At 36.4% G+C, this 17931-nt stretch overlaps 1 protein-coding gene across 15 annotated transcripts in view; it reads left to right on the forward strand.

The window, feature by feature from the left end:
- Positions 1 to 17931, forward strand: part of HERC1 (HECT and RLD domain containing E3 ubiquitin protein ligase family member 1) — a 125341-nt gene that overhangs the window by 29562 nt on the left and 77848 nt on the right. For all 15 annotated transcript variants that reach the window (XR_008578610.1, XR_008578609.1, XR_008578611.1 and 12 more), the window contains exons 2-6: positions 11631 to 12586; positions 13867 to 13962; positions 14280 to 14474; positions 16053 to 16364; positions 17018 to 17114. Coding sequence is in view for 12 of the 15 variants with exons in the window: in XM_054836672.1 (XP_054692647.1) it covers positions 11657 to 12586; positions 13867 to 13962; positions 14280 to 14474; positions 16053 to 16364; positions 17018 to 17114 (1630 nt within the window). In the remaining 3 variants the exon portion in view is untranslated. The remainder of the gene's footprint in view (positions 1 to 11630; positions 12587 to 13866; positions 13963 to 14279; positions 14475 to 16052; positions 16365 to 17017; positions 17115 to 17931) is intronic.

A 17931-nucleotide genomic window follows, 5' to 3' on the forward strand; every position in this document is an offset into this window, starting at 1 on the left:
AAAAAGTAAATAGAAGATTTGTGCCCTGCTTTCTGTTTGAGTAGCAGACTGCAAAAATGCGATCAAGTATGCTTACCAGGAAGTATTATTACTATTTAAGAGAAAAGTAGCAGAGGAATAGACTATCATAAGCCATAGAAAACTTTGAAACTTATAATGGTGTTAGTTGAAGAATGATTTTTCTAAGCTTGAAAACCTCCATGGACTGTAAAAAGTGATGCATGAAGACTAGGTTAAAATATATTCCCTCTGTTTACTGTGTCCATTTGACCACACTTTATGTAAGATCAGTTTTGCTTTTTATCCCTATATTACAATGTTTACTTATTTGGACCTCGTACACAGAGAGGAAAGCACAAAGTTGTAAAATAACAAGCAGGACGATTCAGGTATCACAGGCAATGGGAAATCACTGTATGTGAAGTTTTAGCTACATTTCTGAGTTGATTGTTCAATTTGTCCTTTTAGCAGTCTGGGCAGCCGTTATATCTTCTTCCCTCTTGTCTGTGGGCTTTTATTATTATTGCAATTCTTGATGGAATACTAATGATTACTCGCATTTGGTAATGAGGTGGAACCACTGTGTTGGAGATCATGCTGCTTTATTAAAAAGAAAAAAAAGCCCCCCTAAAATCAGCTCCTCCCACACGTTTAGGTGGTTTCTGTCTGTTGGTAAGCTGAATGTATCTGCTAAGGACTTGAAAAACAAAACACTTTTTTGGGGGCAACCGTACTCTTACACTGTCTACTTTTTAAAATAGTAAGACAATATTCCTATCTTCCATGTTTTAATGATTTTTTTGTACAACCTTCTTTTAAACAAAACAAAAAAACCCTCTACATTTTCTTGCCTTGCCTCTCATACTTAAATCTCTTCTTGCAGGAATTTTGAGTTATCTCTTTGGAGTTGCCTAGAGCTGTTCCTTATCTTCCTGTTCCTCCCTCAAAAAGGAGCTACAGTGTGTGCTGTAATCACTTTATGTAGCTTCTTTCCATCTCCACTTTAATTTATCACAGCAGTCTTCCTCTTAGATCTATACACAGCACCTTCTCAGTGGTGTGTGGGTTTTTTTTTTTTTTAATCTAAACCCTATGAGGGAGCTTTCTGTTTACTTATATTAGGACAAATTTGTCAGCTGTGGGCAGGCAGTTCTTGGATGACAAATTCAAATATCTCCCATAATTTCCAAGCTGACATGGAAAGGGAAGACTATGGAAATTCCTTCCGGGAAGTTGTGTATACATTCTGTACAGGGCCAATCTTTCCTGCTAAGCTCAGAAAAAGGACCTTTATAACCTTATAAGCTTTGACCTTCAACCCCATGCTAAAGTCTTTTCTTAATTACTATTATTATTCCATGCTCCCCCCCCAATATAGGAATATTTACTGCACTTTCCAAATTCCAAAGTCCTATGACTGTGTTGAAGTTGAGAACTATTAAACTGTTTTGTAATGTTTTTTTCCCTGTAGTGAGTTGTTCTTATACTTGCGTTTGAAGTTGATCAAAGCTGTCCCATTTACCTCAAAGTGAGAAGACCTAAAAACTTCATGGTTTCCAGAAGCTGTAGTAAAAATCTGAAAAAAATTCGTTCTTAGAGATGTGACAGTCTTCATATCTGAGCCAACCAAGCGGATTTATCAGAACTTTTTAGCGTTTATTTTGTTCCCCTTCTAGAAAAATCTACATTTTCCACAGATAGTTTAGGAGGTGGTGGTAAGTGGCTGGAAAACTTACTGTTAATTTCCAATCCCATTTTACCTTTTGTATGGCACATTATCTAAACAAAAAAATACATTTTACCTAATTTTCTCTATAATTTCACTTTGTTGTTAACTGTGACGTTTCAAAAGAATTACTCCACTTTTGAAAATAAATGTTATACAGAAGTTAGTAGTACTTCAGACACATATTCATGGAATACTGAAATATTGATAGTATATACTATAAATACGGAAAAAAAACCTGTAACATTTTTAGCAGAATACTTATTTTGTTATGTCTCCTAGTCAGTTCTACATCAAGGTACTACTCATGCATCCATGCAGTTAGTGGCTTGGTATTGTATATATAAAATAAACCAGCTGGGATTAATTGCAAGAATCAAATTCCTCTTTAAGTTTCTGAGTGTTTAAATTGCTGTGGTGATAGAGATAAGAAAGGAGCAGTATTTATAGTTTATCACTTCATAATTTATTTCCGTTCCATGGAAATAACTTGTAAATTTAGTTATATGCATCTCCAGTCTCTTATTTTATTCTTATTTAAGTTATGTGGGTAGTTCTTACTTCCTTAGAAAATATGCAGTTTTCCTCAGTAAAAGCATTTACTGTTTGGCCTATTTCATTACTGATATAAACTTAGTCTTCTTTGAAAGCTCCTTTGTTCAATATTCTGTTGTACTTAATGATTACTTGCAACAGGCCTTTCACATTTTAATACATGTCATTTATTAGTTATTTTAGACAAGGTTACATCTCAAAAATGAGTATTTTAAATGAGTAGTTGGTGGTTTCAGGCTGAATTAATTCCTATTTAAGAAAACAAAATATAACACTGAATATTTTAAATTCTTTAAAAATATTTGCTAGGCCACTAAAGGCTGCAGTCTGTCCCTGAATTATGGCTACTTTCCTCTTTTTCTCTATATTTTAATTCAGAAGGGTAGATCTTAAATATATTAATTATTATTAACATTTACTCTGTCTTGCTGACAAACACTTGCAGGCTCTTGGTTTTGTGTTCGTTTTTTTCCTAGATGCAGCTAACGCTGTCTAAACCAAAACCTCTTTAAAATCATCGTGTAAGTAAATAGATGAAGAGAAATATATGGAAAAAGGGGAAATTAAATATATTGTAAAGTTTCATTCTTTCTGAGTTCTTGGCCATGTGGAAGTGTGTGTCAACCATTTAATTACTGTAATTTCATAATGCTTAGAATTGCTTGTAAGTTGATTTATTTGAATTTGAAATGCAGCCTATTATCTTCTTTTCATGCTTACTAATTATTGCAAGATGTGACAACTTCATCCTGAGCTTAGAATTTGAGTGATAACAGCATGAGGTAATTTGCATATTTGGTGTTAGTTTGTTTACATAATGGGGAAAACCATGAACAGACCAGATGAGGTAGCTGGTTTGTACTTTTGTGCTTGAAAAACACAGAGTCTGAAACACAGGGGGATGATCATTCATTACGCAGTGAGATGTAGCTTTGGAAGATGTAGGTTCATCTTTGGGTACATCTTAAAAGGTGGACTGATAAAAAGAAAAATTTACCTTTGTCTATGCTGCAGGTAAATTCCATGTTTCTTACAACATTGAGAGCTCTCTTAAGCTCTCTTAAGCATATTTTCTTTTGTTATTTAAATAATCTACTGTCCTCTTAACTCAGAAAAAAACCCCACTTTGATTATATTCCTCTTGTTTTCAAAGGTTTCACTTTAAACTTCTTTTCTTCTCATTCTTTTCCATGTGATACAAGAGGAAAAAAAAATCAGTGTCCCAGTTGAAGCGAAGGGTAACTATCAGCTTTGTTCTACAGCTTGCAAATATTCCAGTAGAATATTTGATGAATCTAAGCCTTTTCTTCAATTCAGTTGTAAAGTCTGCAGCACTCTGTGGCTCACAGAGCTATTAAGCATCGTTTTCCCCTCAGCTTTAACAGTAGTTTCTAACAAGGTGGTGGACAAATGCTTTTTCCTTCATCTTCTATTAGGCAGCGGTTTTCTTTTTGGAACTGCCAGTAGTATTGGTAGGTTTCTGAATCTTCCTCCTAGCACTTGTTAATGAAAACAGCTTTCTTGGTAGGCATTAAGTTGGGTAAGAAATACCCAAATTCTTTTGTCCAAATAACGTTTGTAAGGAATGCATTTGACCTTTGACCTTGCCCTGGGTTTTGCTGAAGGTAGTCTCATGCTTGTATCTTTGCTTCACTTTCTTTCCTGCTGCTTGTTTGCTCGTGGCGTAACAAAGTTTCATTGGCTGCACTTGAGTTGTGGTTCTATTAAATGTGTTCCTGAATTATTTTTTTTTCTCAGAGTCAACTCCTAGGTGGAGGTTTTCCAGATGGGTTTCTAACTTTATAACAAATAACTTGGAATTCTGAGTTAGCAACCAAGCTCTAAAGTTAACTTCAGATTTCTTCTACTGCAAGTTGCTGCCACTGCTATTTTGGAAAAAAAAAAAAAAAAATCCACATCCAGGATACATAGAACTTCTTTTTCAGGGTTTGATATTTTCATTTTGTCCTAACTGTTCCCTAGAGTGAGATTTTGAAATAGATGTTAAATTTGGTAAGACTGTCTTGTAACCCTTGTTCAGCTATGAGTTTTAAGTCCATTTTAGTTGACTTACTGATCAGCACCAGTAAAATATATGTGCCCTCCCAAAATGGCCAGTTGCCCAACAGGAACTGTGGTTCTAAAAGATATGACAAGTGAGTTGTGTCGCAAATTCTTGCTATTTACTACTTCTTCCCCCCCTCCCCCTCCCGAGGAGGAGGAGAAAACCAGGAGTAAGGGAAGGAGAGCTAGGTGTTTGTGGTTCATGTTTGGTTAATGTGAATAGATTTTTCTGCGCCTGGTGCTGGACAGATACATTTTTATATAAAGTAAAATATCAAAACTTTCTGTAATAATTCTAATTTTAAAACATTGTTACATATCTAGAAATTATGCAATGGGTAATGTTCAAGGCATCATCTTGATTAAATCCTAGCTTTTTTGAACCACTGAGAGCTGTTCACTTGGAAGATTTGGAGTTTTACTACACGTAAAATGTTGGCTAGTGATTTGACAGTAGGATAAGTTATTTTCAGATTGCTGAAAGGAATATTTTCTCTAAGTGGAGTCCCAGAATATGAAAATATAAATGCATACAAAATGTCGTAGGGCTGTTTCTAAGGAGGAACAATAGTTGCAATTTCAAAAAAATCTTTGGGTCCCCATCCCGCCCCCCCCCCCCCCAACTTTGAATTCAGAACCTTGAATTCAAAGTGTTTTAAGTGCTCCCGTGTTGGAATACTTTTATAAAGCTGTTGCTATACATTTAGACTGTTTTAGGTTTGTGCTGCTGCTGCTTCCTTTCTCCACTTCTTGTCATGTTTCTGCCTTCTCTCTTTGTGCTTAGTCTGGTGCTTGGCCATATGATCAGCTTGTTTAGAAAGTTGGCCCACATTGCAGAATTGGTACCTTCCACATTGTTGGCTGACCTTGTAGTGGTTAGATGTAGTAAAACAGCAGCGCATATGTTCACATGGTCTTTCAAAGTCAAATGTATTTTCTTTTTGCACTTGAAAAGAAATGAGATGTCCTTGCCCATGTTCCAGAGCAATTAGAAACTTTGTATTTGTGGTCCTTAGCCAATGAGCTGGAGGAAATAAACCCTACCTATAAACTGTGCTAGCTACTGTTACCTTGTTTGTCATTAGCTACAGTGATATGTAGTTGCTGGGATTGTACTCCACACAGAGACAGATAATTTACATTTGTATTCAGAGAGCATTTTCAGGATTATATCAAATCAGCTTGTTGCCATCAGTGTGTCTGGTTAAAGACTACTTGTCACATCAAACCAAATGTTACTTTTAAGATGGACCAACATATTTCTTTTGCAAGTGGCGGTAGGACAGTAGGTCACTACTAAGAGCTCAGATCAAGCTTCAGTCTCTGCATACAAGGGGAAGAGAAAAAAATGTATCAGTTTTCAGGAAGAGGAGCAGTATTTGCACCTTTGAGGTACATGAGCAAGTCTTGAAATTTCTGAATGAAGAATTGCTGGTGTAAGCATAACATAAAGCAAATGAATGAGTCTTTATTCAGGGAACATCTTAATGTAGCTAGATCCCCATGTATTGCTTCTTGAGAAGGTGCTAACTTTGACACTGAAGACCAGAGTTTGGAAGTTTGCATTAATTGGCCTTGCAGTTGCAGTTCAGATCAGATGGTAGTTAGCAAATCCATTCTTCCTGATAAATGAGAAAATGTTGCCTTTTCTGCATGAACAAGGTCCTGGATGTAGTAATACCTATCTGTGTCACTTGGAGGCTCAGCTGTTGGTGTTTTGTAGTATGAGTAAACAGAAGGTGTGTCTAGTATGAAATACAAAGAATGCTCACTGCCTCTGAATGGTAGTTAACAGTTGTGCCTCCAGTTTTTGTGTGATAGATGTGTAAGGATTTTGTCTGCTGTAATACAACTGAAGTTATTTGGGCAAGGCTCACTGAGGCTCAAGTAAGGCTTTTGATGAAGGTGCTAATCTATTTTAGAGAAAATTTCTCTGGAATAAAAGCAGTTGTTTAATAATACAGAATGTGCTTTTTTGGCAGGTATGTTGGCAGAAGAGCTGTAATATAGTGTTCTGATTTTTTTCTTTTTTTTCTTTTAAAGTATGAAATGTCAAGTCTGAGAGAGAACAAAGTTGCATTATGTGTTGTCCGTTGCACTACAAGCATTAACAGCTGTGTAGTAAGCACATCCTCTCACTAGATGGCACAGAGATTCCTTCCACCCCCCAGAGACTGAGTTTTAAATTAGATCAAACAGGGCTCAAACTACCAACACAAACCTCTCCTTCAGAATATTATATTACTTTTTGATGAAATTGTAATACGTTAGAACTTGAAGGGTCAAAGAACAGAAACTGACCATTCAGAACCTATGTAACCCATGGTTAATGATTATAAAACAGGAGTCAAACAAATCTGTTTTGTACAATAAGAAGTAGAGCATTTGTGGATTCCTTTAAACAACACTTCTTTTAAAAAGAGCAGTTTGAAAACACTCTTTTGCTTTGAAAAAGCCTCCTTACATATTAAGCTAAGAGATAGCTTCATAAAATTTACAGTTAACATCAAGACTCCTGAAGAAACTGGAGTTCTAAATGCTACCAGCATTACAGTTAATAACTGAAGTGTCTCTTTGGGAGCAGAGTGTTCTTCTTATTTATTAATTTTTAAAAATTTTATCAGACTTAGAAGAACCCTGGACTCAACTAGTTGTGATCAGTCTGCATTCTTGTATGTGAGAAGTTTTTCAAGCTCAGTGGTTTGTTTTCTTTGGATTTAGGGGTTTTTTGCCATGTTATCAATGATTTTACTTCTGATCCAGAACTATGAATAGGATTTGGCAATGAAGCCCTCACTTCACTTTTAAATGGCTGGAAATCCCAAAAGATACTTATTCCAAAACCATATTGCATTCCTTTTTTTTAGTCTTAAGTGTTGACAGAACACACTGAAATTGCAAGATCAAAGGAAAAAATGAGAAGAAATGGACTGAAGAGTTTATTGACACAAGGGGGTCTTGGTTGACAGCAAGTTGAACATGAGTCAACAGTGTGCCCAGGCTACCAGGAAGGCCAACAGTATCCTGGGGTGCATCAAGCACGGCATTGCTAGCCGGTCTAGGGAACTGATTGTCTCACTCTACGCTGCACTGGTGCAGCCTCACCTTGAGTACTGTGTGCAGTTTTGGACGCCACAGTACAAAAAGGACATAAAACTATTGGAGAGTGTCCAAAGGAGGGGAACAAAGATGGTGAAGGGTCTAGAGGGGAAGATGTATGAGGAGAGGCTGAAGTCCCTTGGTTTTTTCAGCCTAGAGAAGAGGAGACTGCAGGGAGACCTCATCATGGCCTACAGCTTCCTCACAAGGGGGAGCAGAGGGGCAGGTGCTGGTCTCCTCCCTCTGGTGATGAGTGATAGAACCCAAGGGAATGGCATGAAGCTGCAACAGGGGAGGTTTAGGTTGGACATCAGGAAAAGGTTCTTCATCAAGAGGGTGGTGAGGCACTGGAACAGGCTCCCCAGGGAAGCACTCAGAGCACCGAGCTTGACTGAGTTCAAGAAGCATCTGGATAACACTCTCAGTCATATGCTCTGATTCGGCTGGTCCTGCGTGGAGTCGGGAGTTGGACTTGATCCTTATGGGTCCCTTCCAACTCAGGATATTCTATGATTCTGTGCTGTAGCAAAATATGTGAACTAGCTTGGATCAGGTAAACAGGATGACGTATCAACATGGTGCTGTGCTTGGGCTAATAAGCCCTGCTAAGAACCTATCCTAATACAAGCTTTGCTTGTATCTCAGTCTCATAAACACTTCCAGACCATGCAAACACTGGTCTCTGCAGCAGCTTGCCTTTGGGTATCAGTGGCATACATTAATGGTTTTGGTTAGAACCATTGTTTGAAGAATACTAACATCTTCCATTTCTGAGCTTTAAAAATATGTATAGTATAGGAGTTCTAGTCATTGCTTTGCTCTTGGGAGAGTACTGTCAGTTGTATTTCTTTGTTTTTTGGTCTATGGAATTTCTTGTTATATGAGAGATGTGAACTGTTCAGCAGTGTACATTTTTGTCAGAAAAGCTACCCTGTTAGGTTGACCTCCTTTATCCTTATAAAATACCAGAACGTGAGAGCAGGGTCACCCATTGTATAATTCAATGCAGACATAAATCATCATAATGTTGCATGCCTATCAATTCTGCAACTTTTTAGTTCTTCAGATCTAAATCTCGATTTTCCTTGTCTGTTAAATAAGTGCTGTTCATGTGTACTTTCAAGTAATAACCAGGTAAGCTAGAACTGTGGTTACTAACATTAAAATACAATTCTATAGTACTTGGAAGAAGTGAGTTATGGTGAGATGTGTGTTGTGACAAAGAAGAAATGCCATGCACTGCTGCATTTATATGGAACAGTCTTCCCCCATACATCTGAGAGAGCAGTCACTAAGAAAGGCACTTTGTAAATAAATTTAAAAACCATTCATTTACTTTATTACTCTAAATATTGCAGAATTGGAACAAACTTCAGTTTGTGTCCTTGCTGCAGGTTACTTAGGATTTCTTTTTGTGATAGAAATCTCTTCGGGGAAGATCTTTTTGTTAGCCTGAAGTAAATGTTTCCCTAATAGAATGACAACATGACACTAGAAGAATTCTCTGTGTTGACTATCAGAATTCATTATACTCCAGAAAGGTTCGCTATTTTCATTAGAAACTCATTGCAGAATTTAACTGGGAACAAACTTATGAGTTTTTCAGTTTAAATTAATTTGTGATTGTTTCATACCCATTTGTTCTTATGCCAATATTCTCCTTTTGCTTGTTTAGCCACTCTACCCCCTTATTTCTATGCTATATTTATAGACCAGATATCATTTTATTTAATTTTTATTGTGTATTTATTTTGATTTGCTGTGCTGAAAAGTCACAATCCTAGTCTTACCTTCAGGCTAGATAGTCTATTAGGATAGATCAGAAGAATAATCTTTTTCTCTGCATGATCCAGTGTTAATCTTTAATGAGTTCAGGACATATGTGACAGAAATCCAGCTGGCTAACCCAATTGATTACCATTTTATAAAACTGTGTAAAAATGCTTCCCTTCCCTAACCATTCTGGAAATGCTTGTTAACACTACTCAGGATTGCATTTTCTTTCATGGTGGCTCATGGTCCTGCTGTGATTCACTAGATTCTTCTACTTTTGATTCTCCAAATAATGGATTCACTACTTACAGGAGACCTTTTTATTCTATAATTGTGTAAGCTTGCATGTTTTACTATTAAATTTCAAGCTATGAATCTTGCTACTTCTCACCTACGTATGGTTCTTCCCACGTGACATACTCATCTACAGTGATAGAGGTGCCTCTGCGCTTTGTGTTGTCATTGTTTTACCAACTCATTAACCAAATTATTACATTCTTGGTTTCAAGACAGAGAAGATCTCTCAAAACTTAACTAAAAACTAACTTGATTTTTTCCCCCTGTTTTACCTCCATACTTTGTCTTCCTAACATACAATTCTTCTATAAATTTACACCACCTAAATTCTGGAAGTAGTTTATTACAGCATCATTTGCCTAAATAATTGTATATGTTTTTGAATATACAAGATACTCTTCTGATTTTTTTTTTTTTTTAAATGGCTTACACTTTCATTTTGAGTAGTATGGTTGAGGTTTGCTGTGACTGAGCATTGGGGAACTACAAGGCCGTATGCACATTTGCCATACTGTCCGTGCTGTACACCTTTGGTATGTCGTCCCAAAAGAAGGACTATGTAGAGAAAATAATCTGCTTTTCCAACACTATGTTGTCCCTTCAGAAAGTGATCAAAGAGGACTTGTTGCCATGTTCAGTTTGAAAGTTGATGAACTCAGATTAAATTTCTAAAAGGTCTGATATTCTGTAATTTAAGTGTAACTTTTCCATCTGTTGATTTCTTTTAGATTTTGAATTTTATAACAGTGAACAAAAATGCAATCCCATCTAATTAATTGTAAACCTTGAAACTACTTTTCACTTAAGTTATAAATGGCTTAATGGATGTTGTAACTGAGGTTTTAGACCACCTGTGTAGAACTCAGACCCTACTGTGTCTCTCAGGGCAAGAGGGATCTTTCTGTTCAGCTAAATAAGCTGACTTGAGTTCAGGCGGTGCAAAAGTCAGAAAAGAGGTGTGTTCCAGGGGCTAGTGCTAGCCAAAAAAAGCTTTGTGGTACGTGGCAAGGAATCCCATTTTAACTGTAGGATTCTCAGGAATTTTGTAGCAATTTCATCATAATGTTTCATTGAGCCACGTAAAAGCGTCATGATTCATAATGTGTTGGGGTTTTTTTCCGAAAATTGTCAGCAAAAAAAGATCTTTCAAACTGATATCTTTGATTTGAAAGAACGTTGTAAGCTGTCAAACTGGTTTGGCAACCAATTAGAACTTTTCTGGTAAATCAGTGTTGTTGCGTTATTAAATTTTCTCTTTACCTCCATATTGTTAGTGTTTCCTTCCTTAAAAATCCATCCTAAAAGCTTTGAATATTTTCTAAGTCATACATTATAGAATACATTAATATAATACATAATTTTTGATACTGTAAATTTACTTAGAGTATTGTGTATTTGGCTCTGAAGAGCCTATTCACTGAATGAATAGGATCTACATAATGTGCCACTCTAGCAGTCAAGCCATCTGTCCTGGTTTCCGTTTAACATTCTGACATAGATTGTAAAGAGATCTCTGGCTTGCCTTAGAAAGGGGAAAGAGTGGTTTGTGACAGCAGGACTTAAAAATGTGTTTGACAGGTTGAGTCCTTAGTTATGGCCTGAATTGGTAGTCTCATTTGTTGTAAAATAATTTACTTGTACACAGTTGTGTGTGATCTTGTTCATTTTTTGAAGTCTTTGTCCTCTGTTTTGCGGTCTGTAAAAAGAATATTATTTCTTCTAGAGAATATTAAAAGTGTATTTTCACTGAAAGATAGCAGAATTAAATATGCTTTCTGTGACTTTCTGTGCATGTGGATTTAGAGAATGCAGGCTTACACTAAAATTCTTACACCATAAGTTGCACATATACACATACTTTTTTTTTTAAATGAAGATAAAAATTAATCTGCAAAACGTCTTTTTTTATACTACTTCTAAACTATTCTTTTAGTTTTTCACCTGAATTCCAGATTGCAGCACTTACATGGGTAAAGTAGTGGAATTTTGGTAATTCTTGGAGATTAATTTTTTGCTACTTGCATTCTTAAAGGATTACCAGGATTTGTCCTGCTGTGAGTAGTAAGTTCAGTAGATAATATTGCACACCTATTTACAGGGTTTTTTTCCTTTTCAGGACTAATGGCAAAGGAGTAAACCAACATGGCAGCTATGGTCCCACCTGTGAAGCTGAAATGGCTTGAACATCTAAACAGCTCCTGGATCACAGAAGACAGTGAATCTATTGCAACAAGGGAGGGAGTTTCTATCTTGTACACTAAGTTAGTCAGCAATAAAGAAGTTGTGCCATTGCCCCAGCAGGTTCTGTGCCTCAAAGGACCTCAGTTACCAGATTTTGAGCGGGAATCTCTATCTAGTGATGAACAGGACCACTACTTGGATGCCCTTCTTAGCAGCCAGCTGGCACTGGCAAAGATGGTATGCTCAGACTCTCCATTTGCTGGAGCACTTCGAAAACGTCTCCTTGTGTTGCAGCGTGTCTTCTATGCACTTTCTAATAAATATCACGATAAGGGTAAGGTGAAACAACAGCAGCATTCGCCAGAAAGCAGTTCTGGATCAACAGATGTGCATTCTGTCAGCGAACGTCCTAGGTCAAGTACAGATGCACTCATAGAAATGGGAGTTCGGACTGGATTAAGCTTGCTATTTGCACTGCTAAGACAAAGTTGGATGATGCCTGCATCAGGACCTGGCCTCAGTCTTTGCAATGATGTTATCCATACTGCAATAGAAGTCGTGAGCTCTTTACCACCTTTATCTTTAGCAAATGAAAGCAAGATTCCACCAATGGGGTTGGACTGTTTATCACAAGTAACAACATTTCTTAAAGGAGTAACAATTCCAAACTCTGGGGCAGACACTTTAGGTCGTAGATTAGCTTCTGAGTTGCTTCTTGGTTTGGCTGCCCAACGAGGTTCCTTGCGATATCTTCTTGAATGGATAGAAATGGCTTTAGGTGCTTCAGCTGTAGTAAACACCATGGAGAAAAACAGGTTGCTGCAGAGTCCAGAAGGGATGATCAGCTTTGATTGCTTTATGAGTATATTAACACAGATGAGACGATCATTGGTAGGTATACCAGCTTTGATTTTTCTACATTGCAAATGTAGTTGCATTCTTAACTGTAAATAGTTTCTCAATGCTGAATGCCAGTTTGCTGAATAGTTTGCTTAATATGTTAAAAAGATTTTTGGTGAAATTTTTTTTTTAAGTATTTCCTTTGTTACCACTGTCTGTCTCTTCCTCCCTGCCCACCCGTTTGCTCGTAGGTAAAGGAGATGAAACAGCAAAGCAAGCACTGTGTTAACTTTTGGCTTTATGCTCTAACTTCAGGAAGAGAATCAAGGACATACTTGATTCACTTGCACTTTATGCTTAGGTTCATAGCAAACGAGTCAGACAGTATGGAACTGGTTTTTAGGCTTGCTTTGCTGAATTTGCTTAGAATTCAAAATTTTGCTATATGCCTTGTTTCCTGTTCAAAGTTACTGATATTGGACATTCCTGCTCCCCATTTAACCTGAACCTCTGCTTATACATCTTTGGAGAATCAGTAAGACTTGATACGTTTAGCGTTTTTTCTACTGCTCAGAAATTAATGTGATAAGAAAATGAGCTAAATTGTTTGGAAGTATGGCACACTGCTTTGTATGTTGAGTGCTTAATTCTGGTCTTAGATTAATATTTTTTTTAAAGTTATGAAATTTTTACACATTATGCATTCAGAAGCTACGGCAAGCTTCTGCCTTGTATGCTCAGACTGAAACAGGTAAGGACTTTTTCCCTGAAGTGGTCCTTCTTTTCTCTCGTCTCAGAGTTGTAATGCTTGCTAATAAACAAATTTTAAAAACAAAAAAAGTTCAACGAATGAGGACCATGAGAAGAGCATGGCAAGATCTGAATTGGATTGAATGTCCTGATAGGCAATGTTATTTGTTGTTGGTTTTAGACTAGATATAAAATTAGAGACCAAAATGTGGAAGATATGTAAACACAAAAATAATGATGATTAGTCATTTTAAAATTAAATCATAATCACTTTTAAACTAAACACAAGTGACATGCATTTCAGAACAAAGCAGTATTAGGAGAAATTAACTCTAAACCCAGATACTTTTACAAAAATCAATAAATAAGAATGTTTAACTAGCACTTGTTACATTTTTGTTATCCTAAAGTGTATGCAGATATCACAAGTCAGGGGAGAAAGGTGATTTACTTATGCCTATAGAAAGAGCTTTGAATTTTGCATAACCATAAGAACAAATCCCTAATGTGTTTTGTACAGGTGCACTGTTGCTCTATGGAAGTATTTTTCTCATAATAACAACAACATTTAAAAATTGTAGGGATCATCTGCTGATCGAAGTCAATGGAGAGAGCCAACTAGAACGTCTGATGGCTTATGTTCTCTTTACGAGGCAGCTCTGTGTTTATTTGAAGAGGTATGTCTTGAAATGAACCTTGACTTTAAGGTAATTGTAGTTTACTTCCCCCTCACATGCCTAATTGGTATATGCATGTGGGTATGGTCCAGTCTTCACAGAGTTATTGTGGAGTTTCAGAAAAGGAAGGCAAAAAAGGCTGAAAAACTAAAATGTAAAGAAACAAAGTAATTTAGGTGAGCTAATGATACGGTGACGGATGATTTGTGTTTTAGAGAGAGAATCATACTGAGGGGAAATTAAAGTTGCATTAAACATTGTGACTATATGGAAATGAATTAAAGTGCTACTGTGCAATAAATGTCTCATTTTAATAGGTTTGTCGAATGGCATCAGACTATTCTAGAACGTGTGCCAGCCCTGACAGCATTCAAACAGGTGATGCTCCCATTGTTTCTGAGACCTGCGAAGTGTATGTTTGGGGTAGCAACAGCAGTCATCAACTGGTAGAAGGAACTCAAGAGAAAATACTTCAGCCGAAGCTTGCTCCAAGTTTTTCTGATGCACAGACGGTGAGTGACGTTATGTAACGTTTAACAGCTTCATAGTTACAGTATGAAATTGGAAAATAGTACTTTGTTTCTGAGTGTCAAGTTGCAATGAAGGCATGATAATCAGAACTAATCACATAAGTTATTTTACTGAAAGGCTCTCACTACTTTTATTGATGCTTGGAAAAAACATTCTGTTTCTTTAATGACACACAGATCAATGTCCATGTAACAAGAATGATTGAATTATCTAACTTGCTATGAAATGCATTTGCAGAGACGAATTTACTTGCTTGTATTTTTTTTACACTGTTGTTTAAACAGTATCTTAACTACTCAATCTTATTTTCCATTGGTGATTTTCACACCAAAGTTGCCTAGTTTAAATTTCCAAACCAGGCTAACTGCTGGCACAGCAACCTTAATTAGCTTTGTGAAAATCAATATACAGTATGCTGTTTCTGCTCTCAGTCACAGATTCTGCAGTTGCAACTGAGTACTTCTATTGATGTGTGACACAGAATAGAACAGTTTGTTTTTCTGTTACTGTATTGGCTTTGCAGTGTTGACTTAAGTAGAAGCATTTCTTTGGTCACTAGACAATTTAGGTACTTTTTCCGGAATTGTTTCTATTGATGTATTTTATATGCCAGTGGACTGCAGGACCAGGCATCGTAAAGCAAGTTTATGCATTCAAAACACTAACACACATGAGTGGAATGAGTGATCTGAATGAGTTACTCTTTAAATAGTACTGTATACACCCATACGAAATTATTTATGTGATTTCCCAGTGGGATAAAGAATTTTTTCTTTAACCTTTATTGACAATCTTTATAGGGTTTTTCTGTATGAAGAAGTTAATTCACAGTAAATAGGGCTGTCACCATGCAGTCCACCACCTGCTTTGTGCCATTTTATGATGTGAACATGCAGTGCCTTTATGCTTTAGATTTGAACCTGCTTTGCATGTATGGTGTGTTAAGATTCCTACAGAAAATTATTGCAGAGTTAGTTGGTTTGCTATTGGGTCAGTCTTCAGCTGTGCGCTGACTTTCAAATAGAGGCAAGTTCTTTCTTTCTTAAAAACTTTTGGTCTTATTTCTTGGGTGTTTATGTAATTAAAATGCATAGTCTCAAATGGTAGTGGATTTTTTAGCATTTGGTATATGTTACCACTTGGTACTGGTTAAAATTAAGCAAAACCTACATTGCTTTATTGAGCTGCTACTTTGTCCTTTTAATTTTAAGAAATTAAGATACCTTCAAAGACTGTCCCTTTCCATCCATGAGTCTTGGAGATCTGAAGGCAGCTTGAGTTCTGTAGTCTGTAGAAGAGATGCAAATAACTAAAATAGATTAATCGCTATTTACATCCTTTACCTCAAGAAAATAGATGTACTCAAAATATTTTTCAAGAATTTGAATTTTACTGCTTGCAGAAGTCCAAATTCTGCATAAGTTTTAGATCCTATTATATGAAAGGGTTATGTAAAGAAATCTGACATTCTGTTTAAAAATACAGACTTCTAGACGTATACATGAATTTTACGTTTATCTAATCTTTCCTTTTTACTATTTTAACCTTTTTCTCTATAGATTGAAGCTGGACAATATTGTACTTTTGTTATTTCTACGGATGGTTCTGTTAGAGCCTGTGGTAAAGGCAGCTATGGGAGACTAGGACTGGGTGACTCCAATAATCAGTCCACATTGAAAAAGTTGACTTTTGAGCCTCATAGGTCTATTAAAAAAGTGTCATCTTCAAAAGGATCTGATGGTCACACTTTAGCATTTACAACAGAAGGGGAAGTCTTCAGCTGGGGTGATGGTGACTATGGAAAACTGGGACATGGAAATAGTTCAACTCAGAAATATCCCAAACTTATTCAGGGTCCTCTGCAAGGAAAGGTATGTTTTGTGTAGTAGAACACCTGTTTTTGTTCTGTTCAGTTGTGATGTTGTGTAAAATTTGAAATATATAAATTCTTAAGAAAATGTTCTGTGTTTTATCTAAATGTCTCTCTGAAGCTGTGTCTGCTTTCAGCAAAGCACTAAAATTTGTGGTTGCCTTTAGGCATGTGATTTGGACCATGACATTGCCAGTAAACCTTCTCATAATCTTAAGAGGGAAACTTGCGCATGTGCTTTTGCTGAACTGCAGTGACATTCCAGGAGATGGTTGCTTTTGTTAGCTGTAACATTAGGACTTTTTGTATACAACTTTTTAGTGGCTTCATTTGAAAAGTGGCTTTGTATTGTCCTACAAGGCCTTCTCTTCCCTATCATTCTATGTTTTACCCAGTGTTTTAAACATCCACTGATACTTCTTTTTGCTGCTGTAAGACTAGGATATCATTATATTAAATTTGCTTGATAAATCATGACCAATTTTATATATAAACTTGTCTCTTTGTGTACTGATTTCCACTTATCAAATACTAAATAGAAAAAATTGCCAGTCAATTTCTGTAGACTGCTTCTGAAACTTGCTTTTCATAAGCTTTCAAACTTTCTATTCAATTTGTATAAAAACTTGATTTTTATTTTTGCATGTAATGTAGGTTGTTGTATGTGTATCAGCTGGATACAGACATAGCGCTGCTGTTACAGAAGATGGAGAGCTATATACATGGGGAGAAGGAGACTTTGGAAGATTAGGTAATTTTAAAATTTCATTAAATGCTGTTGGAAGAATTCCTGTGTCTGGTAATGATACTATACATGTATTTGCCTTGTTCCCTTATTGTCCCCTCTAAATACAAATATACATGCACACATGTACACAGGTGTGTGTATATAGGTAACCTAAAATTTTGGGGGGAATTGTGGAAATGTTGAGTTTTAGGTTAATGTGAAATTTTTACGTGCTTTGAGGAGCTCAGAGTGTGCAACGGTGAGTTCCAGTGCGCAGCTAAAAAGTAGCATTTAATTAGGTCATAGTAACTTGTTCGCATTTTGATCTGTTATGGATACCATGTAGTATTATTTTCCCTCTGTTACCCGTTTTTCTTCCATATCTGCAGAATTTCTGTAGTTTTAGACATGTAACTCATGCTTATTATGAAGTAGGTGATACTGTAATGTATTTGGCTTCTGCATAAAGGACCAGTTTAGAACTATGACTGTCTAAAACTAACTAGTTTGCTGGTTGTATGTGTCTGTGCAGTATGTATGCTTTTATTTACAGTGGTAAGAGTGTGCTCTTATTTTAGCTTCCTCATCCTTTTCAGTCTACCTGCTGCCCAGTATTAGGTATAGCTAAGCTAGCTAATCAGCTGATATTAAAGGCAGTTGTACTAGTGATTCTTTGAATTTCTTTTAAACGAGATAGATAATAGCCCCATGATTTAGTGGCAGTGAGGTATGAACAAGTGTTCTGGAATATGTCTTAAATGAAATGTTTCTTAACCTTACTACAGATCGCTTCGAAACCTTACTACAAATCTTCCCAAAAAGTGGGCAGAAATTATCTTTT

Source organism: Grus americana, chromosome 10, assembly GCF_028858705.1.
Source record: "Grus americana isolate bGruAme1 chromosome 10, bGruAme1.mat, whole genome shotgun sequence".
Taxonomy (NCBI): Eukaryota; Metazoa; Chordata; class Aves; order Gruiformes; family Gruidae; genus Grus; species Grus americana.